Genomic DNA, 15908 nt, shown 5'->3' with positions numbered 1-15908 from the left:
TGTACCACATTTATTTATTTACTTATGGACTCTATTTGATTGTAAGATTTTTATGTCTTTTGAGATAAATTAACTAGCTGGTATGCTAGCCAAACCGCTTGCTTCTTCAGTTTTTTTTAATCTTTTACTTTGCCTCCAACATTATCGTAATTTTTTTTTATTTTTAGAAAGAACACTATCATAATTGGTTGTCTCTTTAATGGCATGTTCTGTCTCTATCATTATATATATATATATATATATATATATATATTGTTTTGTAGGATCCAAGCAAGAAAGAGTTTAAGATGCTTCCTGTGTTATTCTTTCAAATTTTTTACAGCATGAACAACTTGCAGTATTGAAGTAATTACTAAATATTTTATATCAATAGTTATTTGTTAATAGGTGTTTGACGACTTTAGAATATGAAAAGTTTTAGGTTAAATGGGTAACAACTTTTATTTTTTTTTATTTTTTTCTTTGTAAATTACTAATAGTGATTTATCATATTAAATTGCTAGTTTATTTGTATATTAATCAGCTACAATGTTGTAATGTTATTTATTTTTTCTTTCTAATTTGTGAGGTTTAATTCAAATAATTTTGAGTAAGTCCTCTGAAGTCAAATTCAATACCAAAGAAATTTTGTTAGGGACTCTGTAAGGCTAAGGGGAGCTTGAAGATAATATAAGTTTTGGCCTTATATAATATACTTATATTGTGAACTTTAGTTGCTACAAGTAGTATTGTAGTATTTTTAGATATAAAACTCTAAATGTAACACAAACAATCAAGGATAACAACATTCACTAATATTTGTCTTTTAATTTAAATGGTATTTTGCATAATTGCTTTGCATTCATTAGATTTCATTTTCAGTAATTTTTCCGTGCATCGCACGGGTTAGCAATTAGTTATAATAATTTTGCATGACATTCTTAGTGGAATATAGTTTGACTTACATCCAATGTTTTAGTGCATTACACAATAATGAGACAACACACATATTCTAAAATAATCACATACCGATTCTTGTATTCAGTGCTGCACTGTATGGAAGCCTTACCCTAATGAGAAACGGATTTAAAAAATACAAAGTCTTTTTTTTCTCCCTTTTTTGAAGATACAAAATCAACTTGATCGATACATAGAAATTGAAAATCTTTCTCCCTAGCTCCCTAGATACTTATATGTTTCCAAAGCTGTAAAGTCATGAGAACCTTAGTCCTTTACACTGTGATTACGTCTTGAATTGGACCATGTACTATTTCTATTTGACACTCATTTCACGCGTACAATTTCATGGAGCCGCTATCTTAGACTTAAGAGGGGGTTGATATTCTGCAGCAACTTTTCATTTTCTCTGGAGTCCAATGATTTGTTCTAACGGCGAGATTAGTAGACCTTGACTTAATTAGATAGGGATACTTGGATATTAAATAAGGAAGGAGTGGAGAAGCAAATCTTAGACAATTTGTTGGTTTTGGTTCAATTGTTATTTTAACATTATCCATAAAGAAAATGGATATGCTACAATTTAGCATATATGCCACACCGATTCCACACACACATGCTATGAACACTGTAACAACTAGGGTGCAACAAGTATTACCCTTTGTAAAAACGATAAATAAACTAAGGAATAAAACAAAACCAAACACAATATGGTTATGGATCTAGGTATGAGTTAGAGCAACAAAAGCCAGTTTGTACAATGAGAATTCAGTAAAAGATGAAAGAGCAGTAAAAAGAATCCCAAGTATAGTTTTATATATATATATATATATATGTGTGTGTGTGTGTGTTTTTATATTTTATAGTACAGGTTAATGTATTTTCACCCAAGTTGCAGCTCATATTCCTCAGTCTGTGGTTAGATCTGAAAATGTGGTCCTGAAGAGATCATCAATATTTTTAACGCACACTGGATGTCTATTCAATTTACATGGGACAAAGGTTAAATCTTTGGATGCTATTGGGTGGTGATATATACAGGATATTTCAGTGAAAACCACACACTTTACTCTCCTGCCCTCTGGATATGGTGAACTTCATCAACAACATATACGTGTAGCAATAATAATCCTCATGAACATATATAGCTGTAATATATAAATATATCTTTACCGAGAAATAAACAAAAAAAGAGTTTGTAGAATTTTGGTGCTGGCCATAGCCTGGATTGACTCTTAAATTGAATTGACATTTAAATCAAATATCAGTTTCTTAAGTCACCCATTTTCCCACTTGGTGGAAACCTTGGCTTTTTAGGTGAAAGGAAATATGGAAAAGTGCATATAAATTTTCCATCAACCTTGATTTAAATATATCACTATGGACCAGAACTCAGCAAAATATCTGACATATCAGACAAAGAATGAATTTGCCCAAGAAATAGTTAATTGGTCTGCAAGTGCAAGCCATACAATTTAATATTTTCAGGAACTCTTAACACCAAGTTTCCTCACACATCTCTTTCTCTCTCTTTAGGTGGCCTACACTATATTCAGTAATTCAAACAGGCAAGTATCTGGCACTGGATTCACTCCAAATGCAGCTATAGACTAACTGGCTAACTTCCAAAAGTACCCAAAAAAAAATTCATTAGAAAAGCAAACAAAATACCAATTTCCCAAGGCATGTACTCTATCAGGAGCCAAAAGCAACCATCTGATTTTACAGCCACAAGCTTATAAGTTTCATGGACTTTAAAACTTTAAACTATAAATAAAGAAATGTTGAATCTAAATATATATAGAAAAGGCCACGTCTCTTCTTTTTTCTGTCTGACTGGCTTGGCCCTAAATGGCTGATGAAAGCCTCTCAAAAGAAAAAAGAAAATGGCTGATGAAATCAATTTCCCATCCATCATCAGAAGGCACGCGAGGGCCTTACCATTTGGGCCCCACAATATCAATTTTTTCTTTTGGAAAGTGGGGCCAGAAGATCAATGACCTTGAATTGAAGCCCATCTTTATAAAAAAAAATTTGTCCAATCTTGACTATTGGGTGCATGCTTCCTTTTGTTGGTGAGCAAATGCAAAGTGCAAAAAAGAAAGAGGATCAATCAAACATCAAAGACCTAATTAAGATGGTAATGCAATTGGGTTTTTGACACATGGCATATGATGGTGTGTGAGAATTTTGTATTGTAATGTAATGTAGGGTCTTAGGATATAGGTGTTGGACCAATATTGTAGGGGTTTGTACCATACATAAGGACTAAATAGTATGGTCCCTTTGAGGTGGTCATCACATCACACCCCATTTTCTTAAGGATGGGCAAAGATGGCCCTTTAGTTTGTAAAAGGGACTCAATTGACTTGCCCTTCACAGCAATGTTATTGCCGCATGCGTTACAGGACATTTTATTTTTTGGGGTAAGGCCAAAAAGGAAAAGAAAAGAAGAGGGGAGGGGGGGTGGTTGCTTTGTCTAATGTCTAAAGCATGCGTTCTAGGATGGTATATAACTCATCCCGTCGAACTTTTTGTGTTTTACACTTTTACTTTATCTTTTATTGATCACAATTTAATATAAAAAAAGCAATCAATTATATGGCAAATTATGATTAATAGAGTATAAAGATAGACACAAAAAGTGAAACGAATAATTTATATTCTTAAACCTTGTGCAATATTCGAAGTTAATTAGGCCTTCTCTCTCCCTCTCTGTACCAGCTCGAATCCCATTAATACCTGGCCTTTTGTGTGGCTTTAAGCGTGTCATGACTCATGATAAGACAACCATCAAGCCTACAAGAAAGGCCATTTCTCATCTGTTTGGTATATGTAGCTTATATAGGAGAGGTGAAAATACCAAACTAACAGACTACCTAATTTCATTTTAGAACAATACCAAACTAATTAATGTGTCCATTGATAAATATAACCCTATTACATTTTTTTAGGACAATTTGCATGATAGTAATCTAAAACCAATCACAATTCTGTTTGTTTTAACTTAAATAACCCTATTATGTACAATTTTTTTAAAACCTCTTTCTTTTTTTTTTTTTTGTGGATAAAACTATATTTTTACAAATCATTAAAAAAAAACATTCATAAACATAAAATCTTCCATACACACTTGAATCATTAGTTTTGTGAGGTACTATTCTCACACTAGAGGCATTGATGTTGTTAAAGTCATCACCAATATAGAGTTCATCATTATCTTTTATTTATTTAGTTATGACGAATTGTTAAATATGTGACATTCTAAAATATATTTTCCACTCTTACAAAGCTAAAAACATTCTTTCGCACTATTTAACTTTTTTTTTTTTTAAACCACAAAAAAGTTTTCATCATAACAAACATTTTAAAAAAAAAAAAAAAAACACGTTTGAAAAAAAGAAGCAGCTTTTTACGAAATATTTTCTCAGATAAGTTCCCACTCCCCTATACAAGTAATATCTTTGCTGGGACTTCAACCCTGTTAGCTGATCATAAAAGTGGTGGGGAAAGGATTAGACAACCCAACTAAAATTAGCCGAGTCCAACAAATGTGACCAAATTATTGGTAGAAACCTGGAGACACAATAATGTTATCATCAATCTACATGAAAAAATCATGCCAAATGCAAAAAATCAGCTAGGAGTTGTACGGATTGAGAATTTAAGATAGAGAGAAATGTCCACATTTTGTTAAAGATAGGAGGTGATGTTTCTTGGTCACAATTTAACTGTGATTTTTTTCCACGAAATAGCACTTTCAAAGTGACTTCAGAGATAAAACAAAACCATCTTCGCCGACATTTTGAATAACTAAACCAACCTGTCTTAATATTGGCCTAACTTTGAAGAGAGAAAAGCAAAGTAAAAATGATGATGATGTGTCTCTTAGTTTGGTCCCAATCTAATTATGAATCAGACAAACCTGCTATTTTCTCAAACATTTTGCATTGAATTTTTTTTTTTTTTTTTGAGAAAAATTTTGCATTGAATAATTGTTTTGAATTTTTCCTCCCCCTATTTCCCTAGTCCTCCTTGGGTAGCTGAAGAGATTTCAAATGTTTAGTAAGAATGTATGATTAATCAATGCAAAGTGGCCCTTTTTTGGAAATTTCAAAGTAAGCTCCAATATGCCACTAATTGACTTTTCAATTTTTTCAAACTAGAACAAAATCAATGCTGATATGTTGAGAATAACTTAATTTCTTAGGCAGATACCTCAGGTGCCCTCCCCAAAAGGTAATGTTTAATATGTAGATCAGCAAGAATTTAGGAGGTATATTGATAAGAACATGTAAATAAAACTATAAAGAGAAGAATTTTAAGAGTCTAGGTCTAGCTTCTTGAAAAGGATAACATTTGTTGACCACAGGAATTTTTTTTTTTTTTTTTTTTTTTTGGGAAAAAAAAAAAGTCTTTTACTCACGTTTTAGTTAAAACCCTATTCTTTGTCCTTTACTTTTTAGTTCTTAGAATGTGTTCCTCTCTGTTATATTTCAAATAAGGTGATTCATATGATATGTGTAATTCTTTTCTTTTCTTTTTTTGGTTAAAGAAAAATAAGTAGAAAGGGGTGACAAGTGTGACTTTCTTATTTGGGTGTAATTATATTAACACCCCGCCCTTAATTCTAAATATGAGGTGGAAGGTAAGATGGTGGGTTTTAATTGAGGTGTTAATATTCATTTATTTTGGCACAGAATTTGGGCAAAGGTACCATCTGTGGAGACTAAAGACCTACACATATCATTGGATGGGTTGGGCCTCTTAAGGATTTATAAATTACTAGTACTTAGTAGCATGGAAACTAGATAAGGTCCAATCCATATAAAAGCCCACCCTGATGTTACTCAAAACGAATCCGAGATAAAACTGGAAAAATCCCCAACAAAAGGAAATGTACCAACTACCAGACTGAAAATTGCATCACTGGCTTGAGAATGATACACTGCATTTTGATTAACTTTTTTTGGTACTAATATTGAAACATCTAGACCTATACATTATTTAGGCTCGCAAGCCAATTGGCCTTCAATTATTAGGAAAACACACTGATCTCAACCTCTAGTGCAAGAAATGGGTCAAGCTCACCCCCATTTTTCCCTTTCAATTTCAGATTATTCATGCGCATGAGAGGTACATAGGAATTTCGGAATAAGATTGGATTTGTAGTATTTAGAATTTTTTTTTTTTTTTGGTTAGTATTTTTATGCACTTGAGGTTTGGATTTTTGTTTTCATTAAGACTTTGGAGATTTTTGGCAATTGAGTTATTGAGGATAGTTTTGGATTTTATTTGATTTAGGGTCCGTTTGGATACAACTTATTTTTGCTAAAACTGAAAACTAAAAATTGAAAATATTGTAACAAATAATTTTTAAATGTGTGAATAATGCCATGGGACTCATTTTTAATATTTTTTTTCTGATGAACAGTGCACAAATAGTGCATGAACAGTGTACTATCTCCTAAAAGCTATTGTGCGTGAATAAAAAAAAAAAGGGAAAACGCAAACGTGAAACGCAACTCAAAACGTGGATCCAAACACTCATGTAATATTCTTTGAGAATAGTTACTACTCTATAAGAAGGCCTTGCACGCTTACAATGTGATAATTTTATAAGTGTGCAGTTGTTGTCACGTGCCTAGCTTATTTGTTGGGTTGGGGGTGTGACAAATTTCCTTCTTGCTTCCTAGGAGGGAATTGTGCTTTGATTTCCTTGTTGACCGTTGAAAGATTGGTGTTGATTTGATGATCCTATGAACTAGGGTTTTGTGTCTAGTAGTAATACAGTGTTTGACATTATTTGGGTGGTTGAGAAAGGATTTCTAAGTCTAAACGTTTTGTGAGCTTTCAAACCTATTTAAAATCTACCGAAAACTCATCTCAATTGGTCGAACCTGTCTCTTGATCAGTCAAGGCTTGCAGTTTCTAAATTCTTCTTTCTGCAGTTTGACTGTTTTTGAATCTTAACTTGAATCAACTTGAGCAATATCTAACACTGTTCTAAGACTTAAATATTTTAAACTAGACATGTTTTTGTACTTAGTTTGCCACCATACATAAAATTAAAATCTAAACATTTACTCCTAAATCTTTAGAACCTAATAATATTTTCCTATTTATCCAAGAAAAGTAAAATAAAAAGGCCTATACATTAGTTAGGTTGGTATTGACCTTCAATTATTAGAAAAACACACTGATCTCACCCCATTTTTCACTTTTAGTTTCGGATTATGAGATATAACAAGTTTTTTTTTTTTTTTTGCAAAGGTCATGCGCATGAGAGGTACTTAAGAATTTTGAAATAAGATTGAACTTCTAGTTTTTTTTTTTTTTTTATAGCAATTTTTGCCCTTGAGGTTTGGATTTTTGTTTTCATCAAGACTTTGGAGATTTTTGGCAATTGAGTTATTGAGGTTAGTTTTGAATTTTATTTAATGCAATATTCTTTGAGGATAGTACCACTCTATAAGAAGGCATTGCACGCTTGCAAAGTGATAATTTTATAAGTGTGCAGTCGTTGTCACATGCCTAGCTTATTTGTTAGGTTGGAGGTGTGACAAATTTCCTTCTTGCTTCATAAGAGGGAATTGTGCTTTGATTCTCCTTGTTGACTATTGAAGGATTGGTGTTGAGTTGATGATCCTATGAACTAGGGTTTTGTGTTTACTGTTAAGTAGTAATACTGTGTTAATGTGTTTGCCGTCATTTAGGGTGGACGAGAAAGGATTTCTAAACCTATATAAATGGGGTTCAGAGTTGCTACTCTGAAAATAAGTGTAGATAACACCATGGAAATTGTTCAATAAGATCCTTCATTATTATTTAATATAAGTATTTATTAATTAAAGTAACACAGTGGGGTATGGCTAGCCTAACCATGTATGGGAATCATGTAATAGAAACAATTTTCCCTTTCATTCAAGAAAAATAAAAAAGCTTAGACATTAGCTTCTTAAGCTAAGGCCTTCAATTATTCGAAAAAGAATCTGATCTTGAACTCTAGGACGAGAGATGGGCCAAGTCTTGGTAATACTGTGCGATCCATTTTGCAATGATATTGACTTCTTGTTTTCTCACATCTTTAAGCCATTCTGGGTCTTCTTTAGTAGAGAACCTTAGGTCCACGTGGTGAGCCCCTGTTAGTAAAATCCAATAACAAGCCATCAGGTGAAAAGCACATCAAACAGAGCAGAAGATCTTTTACCATCATGGTGAAAAGCCATCACGGTGAAAACAATCTCTTTTGAAAATAGGTAATATTTTTTTAGCACACGCCTGTTACACATAACTTACACTGTTACACACGCATTACTTTTGTAAAGAAATCGTAAGTCGTGATTCATAATTTGGAAATCATGATTTCAAGTTATAATTTTGGTTCAAAAATGTGTGTATACAATGTGTGTAACAAATACGTTTAAAAGGCATTTCTCTTTAAAATTAAGAGCAAATTATAACAATTTTGTTTTTGAAAGAAGCAAAAAGTAAAGAGTTATTTTATTCTATCTCAACATGCAGGTTCGCAATTGTACATATATGATACAATAACAATAACATATACTTTTATATATTTATGTTTTTTTTTTTTTTATTAATACAAAGGGTTACAAACCTTCTTTTGCAACGATAGCAACTATGCTCTCGGATATATTCTCCAGCACCCTACCAAAACCGCGAAGAGATTTTTCAATTATATAAACATATTTTTTGAACTTTATCAATTTAGCTCAACCAAATCAGAATGAAGAAAGAGAGTGAAAGAATTGAGAGAGATCATACCCTCCTCCACTCCAAGGGTCCCTTAAGCCATTAAAGAAGATAATGTTGCTCCCAAACCTTTTCAAAACCCTCTTGATATCCTGGTTAAAATAGACATAAAATGTTTCAAGCATGAAAAATGATCAATGATGTGACAACATGTGAAATGATATACCCACATGGCCACCAAACTCAGTAGTAATCCAATTCGGTCTTGGCACAGCGTCGTAGGTCAATTTGCAAGAAGTGACTCGGTTATCGTAGTTCCAATAAGACTCTGGTAATATGCTTTCTTTATTGTTTCCACCCATTGGCATTATCATCTCCGTACATGCCTGCACAAAATCTCATAATTGGATTGACTTATTTTGTTATTACGACACATTTTGATTTTTTTACGAGTAAAAACTTATCCTTAATCAGAAAAAATTGAAAAAAAGATACAACAGAGGAATTAGACTGATCTATCTATTATAATATCAAATTAAAACGTCATAGTTGATTGGTGTCATAATATTTTGTTCTAATAAAGAAATCATAACGACTACTGAAATGGAATTAACAACTTTGTTAATCCCCTCCAAAAGCTTAATAACTAAGTAAAAAAAAAATATATATATATATATATATATATAGAGAGAGAGAGAGAGAGAGAGAGAGAGAGAGAGAGATTAAAAAGAAGAAAACTCTTAGGATTTAGCTCATTGTGAGAGAGCGGGCTAGTAATGACAAGTTAGTGTACTTGAGCCTAGACCTAGTTTGATCCCAATTATGCAGGAGTATATTTAAAAATAATTACAATTACACATATATATGAGTTCAAATTAAACTTGGCATAAGAATTACAATTTACACATTTTTTAAGTCATGAATTTCTAAAATATGTAATGGTTTCTCACTATATATATATATATATATATATATGATTTATAATCTAATTGATCTAAACTCTTCAGTTTTTGTACTCAATAATTCACTTGTCACAAAAATTAAAAAATTAGATGAGACACATGGCGCAAAATTAAACTCCAATTAAAATTTAATTTAGAATATAATTGAATTTAGACTTTTTGATTTTTGCACCTAATAATTTACTTGACACACAAATTTAAAAGGTAAATGAGATACGTGGCATAAGATTAGATTCCAATTTAGAATTTAATTGGATTTTCTCTTAACTTTGGTTATATATATATATATATATATTAAAAAATAATTAAAACCTATCCTCTTACCCTGATTTTTATGATGCCATGGATTTTATTGTAAACTGCTATATAAAATTTGAATGGAACCCAAATTTGATGAGATAACAAGGAGAAGATTTCTACAGTACTTCCGATTACCGAGTCATGGGGTTTCAACTTTCAAATGGTAAGTAAGCTCTTTTTTTTGTTTTTTTTTGTTTTGAGAATTGTAAATGAGCTCTGTTGGTGAAAGGGGCAGGATTTTGCAAAACTATGATAATATAAACAATTTTAAACGCCAACTTTAAGTTTGAACATCCCAAGAAAAATGGTCAAACAATGTTCCCTCCCCCAATTCATATACACTACTTTGCGTTGGATGCCAATTGCCGACACTGCCTGCCCAGCATTGCGAGAGCTTATTATAAAATTAGTGAAAAAAGACTTGTAGTTCAACGGGTACTTTTCGGGGTTTTCATATAAACAATTAAGGTCCAAATTCTTTTCTTTCACTTGTTGTAATTACTGAATTAAAAGGTAATAATAATAATTGAAAAAAAAAACTAGTGGAAAAAGTAATATTACTCTAGCTGTAGTCTATAGGGTCCAAAGAGATAATGGTAATGACCAGGTATAAATAATGGTAAAGTTCAACTTTTGCATGTGAGGCACATGCTTTTCTTGGATACTCTCACAATTCACATGCTCTCTTTATTAGTAAAGATTTTTTAGATTCACTTACGAAAGTGTTTCCTCTTTAGCGGGTTGTGGATTGAAGATCTTCCTTTTTCAGTGGACGTGGTCGGATTCATCATAGATTGCATCGTAATAGTACTTATTTAAGAGTGAGAAAATTCAAATATCCATTCTTATTATAGTAAGTCATACGACTCATAAGTTATACTCATACCTCTAGATTTAAACAAAAAAAAAAATTTAATTAAAAATTTAGGAAGACAACTTTTTGAAAAGAGGAAAATATTTACCAGTCTGCAAGGGAATATTGTCATTGTGATCACAAATCACAATCTGATTTGAAAGAAAAAAATGTTCTTGAAAATGAAACAGCTGATGTTGCAGTACAGGTATTGGTCTATTTAGCCACAAAAAAAAAAAAATATATATATATATATATATATATTTTATTTGGGCCATTAGTCACATTGATATTTTTCATCTATGACTGTTTGAATATCGCTTATTTTGCTGAAAACTGAAAACACTATAGCAAAATAATTTTTAAATGTGTGAATAGTGTCATGAGACCCATTTTTAATGGAAGTTTTGTTTGAAAAAAAGGTTTGTAGGTCCCGTAAATAGTATACGAGACCCACTAAACAGTGCATAATCACATGAAAATTGACTTCTCAAAAAAAAAAAAAAAAGCCAAAACGCCAAACGCTGGGACGTGGATGTGTATCCAAACAAATACTTAATGGTAGAAACCATTTTGACACAATACCAAAAAGTTATGGACTAAATTGACACATTTGAATAGTGAATGACCAAATCAACACACAACTTAAAAGTTAGAGACCAAATATGTAATTTACAAAAAAAATCGTGTTCATTCTAACATTATGAGTTTATGACATTATCACAATTTAATGAGTACCATTTTGCTCAAGGATTTTATTTCCCCTTAAATGACAGGTTTTGCATGTGAGATGCGAGTGTTTGAAACTTGAATTTGATTCTATAGCATTATACATGACAGATTATTATTTTGGTAATTTTATTTTCTATTAGTAATGTTTACTTTATTGAGATATGGCACAAATCAAATATGACAAGGAAAATATATTTCATATTTCAATTAAAAAAGTATTACGTCCACAACAATTTTTTCACAATAGATTATAGGTAGTATATTGTTATTAATTCTAATTTAAACATATAATTGAAATTTCTTTTTTACCCATCTATATCAACCAATAACAATCTACCACTTAAAACGTGACGTGAAAATGATTTTCATCACTGCCTTTGCTTTCTTATCTTTTGCATATCTTGATTCAACATAAAATTTGCTAGTTACCAATGCTTGTAAGTCATGCTTATGTTCCTTAAGACTCCCTAAGGCAATGAAAGTAATAGCAAACCTAGTTGGCCCTAGATGCACAATTTCCGTCCAATTTTTTCTAGTCCTCAACCAAGCTAGCAATGCGATAATATCGTGTAGATAGAATTTTTTTTTTTCAATTAACTATACTTTCAAAGCTTTTTAACTGCAAAAATAAACTGGATTCTATAACATGTGAGATCTCATGAATGAGACGTGGATTTCAAAGATATAAACGATATCTGGTCATATGAGAGTTTTTGGGCTTTGAGCTACAGAAATTAATAGTAATCTGTATGAAAAGTAATCTGTAATCCACTTCTAACACTGATATTTTAATATAATAAACATTTACTTATTAAATGATATCTGTAATCTTAAAATATGTAAAGAAAAATACATAAAAATATAGCATGTATGGTCAAAGAAACTGTTGTGAGGCGGAGTTTTGTAAAAAACTTCCATTTCAATTGGTCAAAGAAACTGTTTGGGTTTAGATGAAAAATTAAAATTATTTTATTATTTAAATTATTTTTATTATTATTTATGAGATTTATTACACTTTTTGGTACTATTTATAAGCTCCACTATATTATTTTAACTAATTTTTACTTTTATCTATAGTATTTTTAGCAATAATTTTTTAATTTCAGTAAAATAAGTGGTATTTAAACACATTTTTAAAACTTTGACAAAAATGAAAAGTGAAAACCATTCAATTCATGTTTTTTTTTTTTTTTTTTTTTTTCAGTTCAACTATCAATCATTAAAATTATACTAATACTTATTTTTACCACAATGAACTGAAAGATTTTTATTTATTTTTCTTTAATTTTTGTGTGGGTGATTTGTTATATTCTCATAGGCAAATAAAAAATTTATAAAAAAATAAAAGTCTTGGCTGTAGCACAGATTTAAGGGTATAATCAGGTGTAGAATCACATACCTGCCATTGCCATCCTCCGAGGCCATGAGGATCAGAATCATCGGCTAGATCAAAGCACGTGGCAGTTCCACTATGGTTATAGTAGATGTTAGCTGCACCGTATAACTTCGCGAACGTATCATTTCCAGTCGTTGGATTATCGATTGCCTTACACATCTGAGCCACTCACACAAGAATAAGTCAAAAAGTACTCAGCCAAAAATAACAGGAACAAGGTGAAAAGTGTGTCAATGTCTATTATACCCCTCAAATTATACAAAACTGAAGATATTAACATGAAAAAAAAAAAAAAATATATATATATATATATCTATTTTTAGGTCCAGTCAATGAGTGCCTGTAAAGCTTTTGTTAATAGGTTATTTTAAGAAAATTTTGATACCGCTTTCATTGAAATATAAAAAAATTTCAAAATAAATCATTTGCTTTTTTTTTTTTGTCATAAAAAATTTCTAAAAATATTTTTTAAATAAATATTTTAAGGGCATATGTTAATTTAAAAAAAAAAGAAAAAAAGAAATTGAGCTATGTGTTACTTTTTAAGAGTACAATATACCTGTTTCACTGGATAAGCTGGTAAAGGACTTATGAAATTTGAAGCAGTGGGATAATCTGTCATGGCCGTGTAATAGTATGCGGTAGTAAGCCAACCTTCTAAAGAACTTACACTAATATAGTTCCTATAAGAAGATAAAAAAAAATTAAAATTAAAAGTCAATTTCTATGAAGATAATATCTTTCAAAGTAAGCTAGAATTGTAACAGTAAAGAGTCTTACTTGCATATTTTGAATGATTTACGAAGGGCCTCGAGACCACCGGGTTGATTTGCTTTATTTTCAATTTGATCCCATGAACCTTTGAGCACTTTGTAACAATTCTCACTTTCACTCTAAATTTTCACATACAACCAAAAAGATAATTTACTCTTCAAATTATTTTACATCGTATTTGTCATTATCATGGCTTCAAAAAAAAAAAAAAGTATTTCTCATTATCATTATTCATTAGTAATAAGTTAATTGTACTTTTAGCCAAAAATTATTATTGTTGTCTTGTTATACAATATGTATACAAAAGGTAATTACTTGGCCTAGAACCTTATCTAGAATCTCATCTTTAATGTCTTTTAGCTGGGTCAAAAATGTAAATATAAAAGAGAGTGGGAAAGAGAGACCCTGAAGTCCTTGGTGACAATGTTGTTGAAGCTATTTGGGGATGTAATATTCTCAAAACTGAGGATGGGTGAAGAAGATGCCAAGGCTCCAATAGTTATATGCGGGTACTTCAATCTAAACCATGCTGCTAGCACTGAAAAGCCAATGAACTCAATTTTAATATCCCCCCACTATGTTCCAATTATATATATATATATATATATTTTTTTTTTTTTGCATAAACAATTGTATTGGGACAAAAGTTCTACCAAGGAAAATAAAAAGAACAGAACAAAAGGACTTGATGATGAGATTGTTACTGAATTGTATTGGGACAAAACTTCTACCACGGAAAAGAAAAAGAAGAGAACAAAAAACAAAGCAAAAGGACTTGATGAGATTGTTACTTACTTCCACCATATGAGCCTCCAAAAACAACAACAGGACAGTCGGTTGCCGATAAATTTTTCTTCAGATCAGTGATGACAGTGGCATAATCTGCCAACGCCTGTGTTGAGCTCAGATATCCAAGTGTACTTGTATTGCTGTAAGCCACATCTTTATGACCCCCAAATGGAATGGATTTACCATAGAACCTATGCTGCAATTTATACCATCTCAAGCTCACATTTTTCACATTTTAAACAATATTACACATTTCTACCCACATTTTTTCCTCCACACATATTTTAAAAAATTATAATCAACATTACTCAAACTATTCTACCAAACAAAATTAGTTAGAAACAAGATTAGTTAGTATTGTATTCTTTTTCCTCTATTCTATTCTATTCAAAATCAAAAGCTCGGTTAGTTCTGTAATTGACTTGTTGACTTGTGTAATTGACTTGTTGAATATCAATAACACAAGGGAATTTCGAATAAAAATTCAAGGCTTAGTATATAATTAACATATCTCTATTCTCTAATATGAATCGAAGTTACCTCGATGAAAACAAGAAGGGCTTTGAAATGGGGTGCTTTTTCAAACATAAAGCCTGTGTTCTGAGCAAACCATTCAACATCTCCTTCATTTCCCGTGTAGACAAAGATTGGAGCATTGCTATGAGCACCACCCCAGAACGTGTCATTGATGAGATACCTTTGCTGAAAGGTTTGGTAGCTCTTGGGATTGAAATTGAAGTGGTCAAGGATTTGGGTGAAATACTTGGTTTTGTAAAGCTGATTTTTGGTAGAAAGTACAGCTGAGAGCTGCTCAGGCCGAACGATTGAAGAAGGGAATCTAGGTGTGATTTTGGCCATTGAAGCTGTAAATGACAACAAAGTGAAGAAGGAAAACCATAGAAACACAACCCCAGTTGCCATTTCTATGTTGTGTAGGAAAAGAGTGAAGGATGGATGGTCCTAAATCGAGACTTGAGAGAGGAGATTAGCTAGGAAGAGTGAGAAGTCCACGCCTTTGTATAGAGTAATAAGGCAAGAAGGTAAGGGTAGGCGGCCGAATTATAGACAACTTGTATGATAGAACTATTGACTATTTTTATCTGGAAGCGTCTCTTGGAAACGAATCAAACGATAATAGACGTTGGTCCCAGATCTCTTTTGAGAAAAGTATCTCATGGATGGACCCCTAGGCTTTTTTTTTTTTGTGTTTCACGAGCATAGGAATCCCCATGTAAATTTGAGAATCACACATCGATGACATATTGGCGTCGTGTCATCACTGAGAAATCAAAGTACGTAACTCTCATCTCCACTATAAAATAAAACTTTGGTGATTGACAAAACTAATATACTTCCATCTTGAGATAGAAATCAACTTAATGATGAGTAAGCTAATTGAATCGTGTAGTTTAGTGGTGTTGTTTTATTCTTCCATAATAAGGAGAATCTAGTA

The 15908-nt window shown here is 31.6% G+C and overlaps 1 protein-coding gene across 1 annotated transcript; it reads right to left on the bottom strand.

Annotated features, from left to right (window-relative positions):
• Nucleotides 1–7737: 7737 nt before the first annotated feature.
• LOC115953451 (lysosomal Pro-X carboxypeptidase-like) lies at nt 7738–15651 on the bottom strand. Its single transcript, XM_031071094.1, has 10 exons — nt 14996–15651; nt 14462–14651; nt 14071–14204; nt 13673–13785; nt 13452–13575; nt 12896–13051; nt 8880–9035; nt 8722–8801; nt 8555–8604; nt 7738–8078 (listed from the first exon to the last, which is right to left on the bottom strand). Exons 1-10 carry the CDS (start codon nt 15374–15376, stop codon nt 7942–7944), a joined length of 1521 nt encoding a protein of 506 aa, XP_030926954.1. The 5' UTR covers nt 15377–15651; the 3' UTR covers nt 7738–7941.
• Nucleotides 15652–15908: the final 257 nt, after the last annotated feature.

This window comes from Quercus lobata, chromosome 7, assembly GCF_001633185.2.
Source record: "Quercus lobata isolate SW786 chromosome 7, ValleyOak3.0 Primary Assembly, whole genome shotgun sequence".
NCBI classification, from domain to species: domain Eukaryota; kingdom Viridiplantae; phylum Streptophyta; class Magnoliopsida; order Fagales; family Fagaceae; genus Quercus; species Quercus lobata.
Note: the sequence above shows the minus strand (reverse complement) of the source record. Positions and strands in the feature narration are given on the sequence as shown.

Bases quoted from the DNA above. Each gene is read 5' to 3' on its own strand.
- LOC115953451 (XM_031071094.1), bottom strand. From the start codon at position 15,376: ATGGCAACTGGGGTTGTGTTTCTATGGTTTTCCTTCTTCACTTTGTTG. The intron at 14,205-14,461 runs GTAAGTAACAAT...TTGGCTTTTCAG, and splicing joins TGGAGGCTCATATGGTGGAA to TGCTAGCAGCATGGTTTAGA. The intron at 8,802-8,879 runs GTGGGTATATCA...TATTTTAACCAG, and splicing joins CTACTGAGTTTGGTGGCCAT to GATATCAAGAGGGTTTTGAA.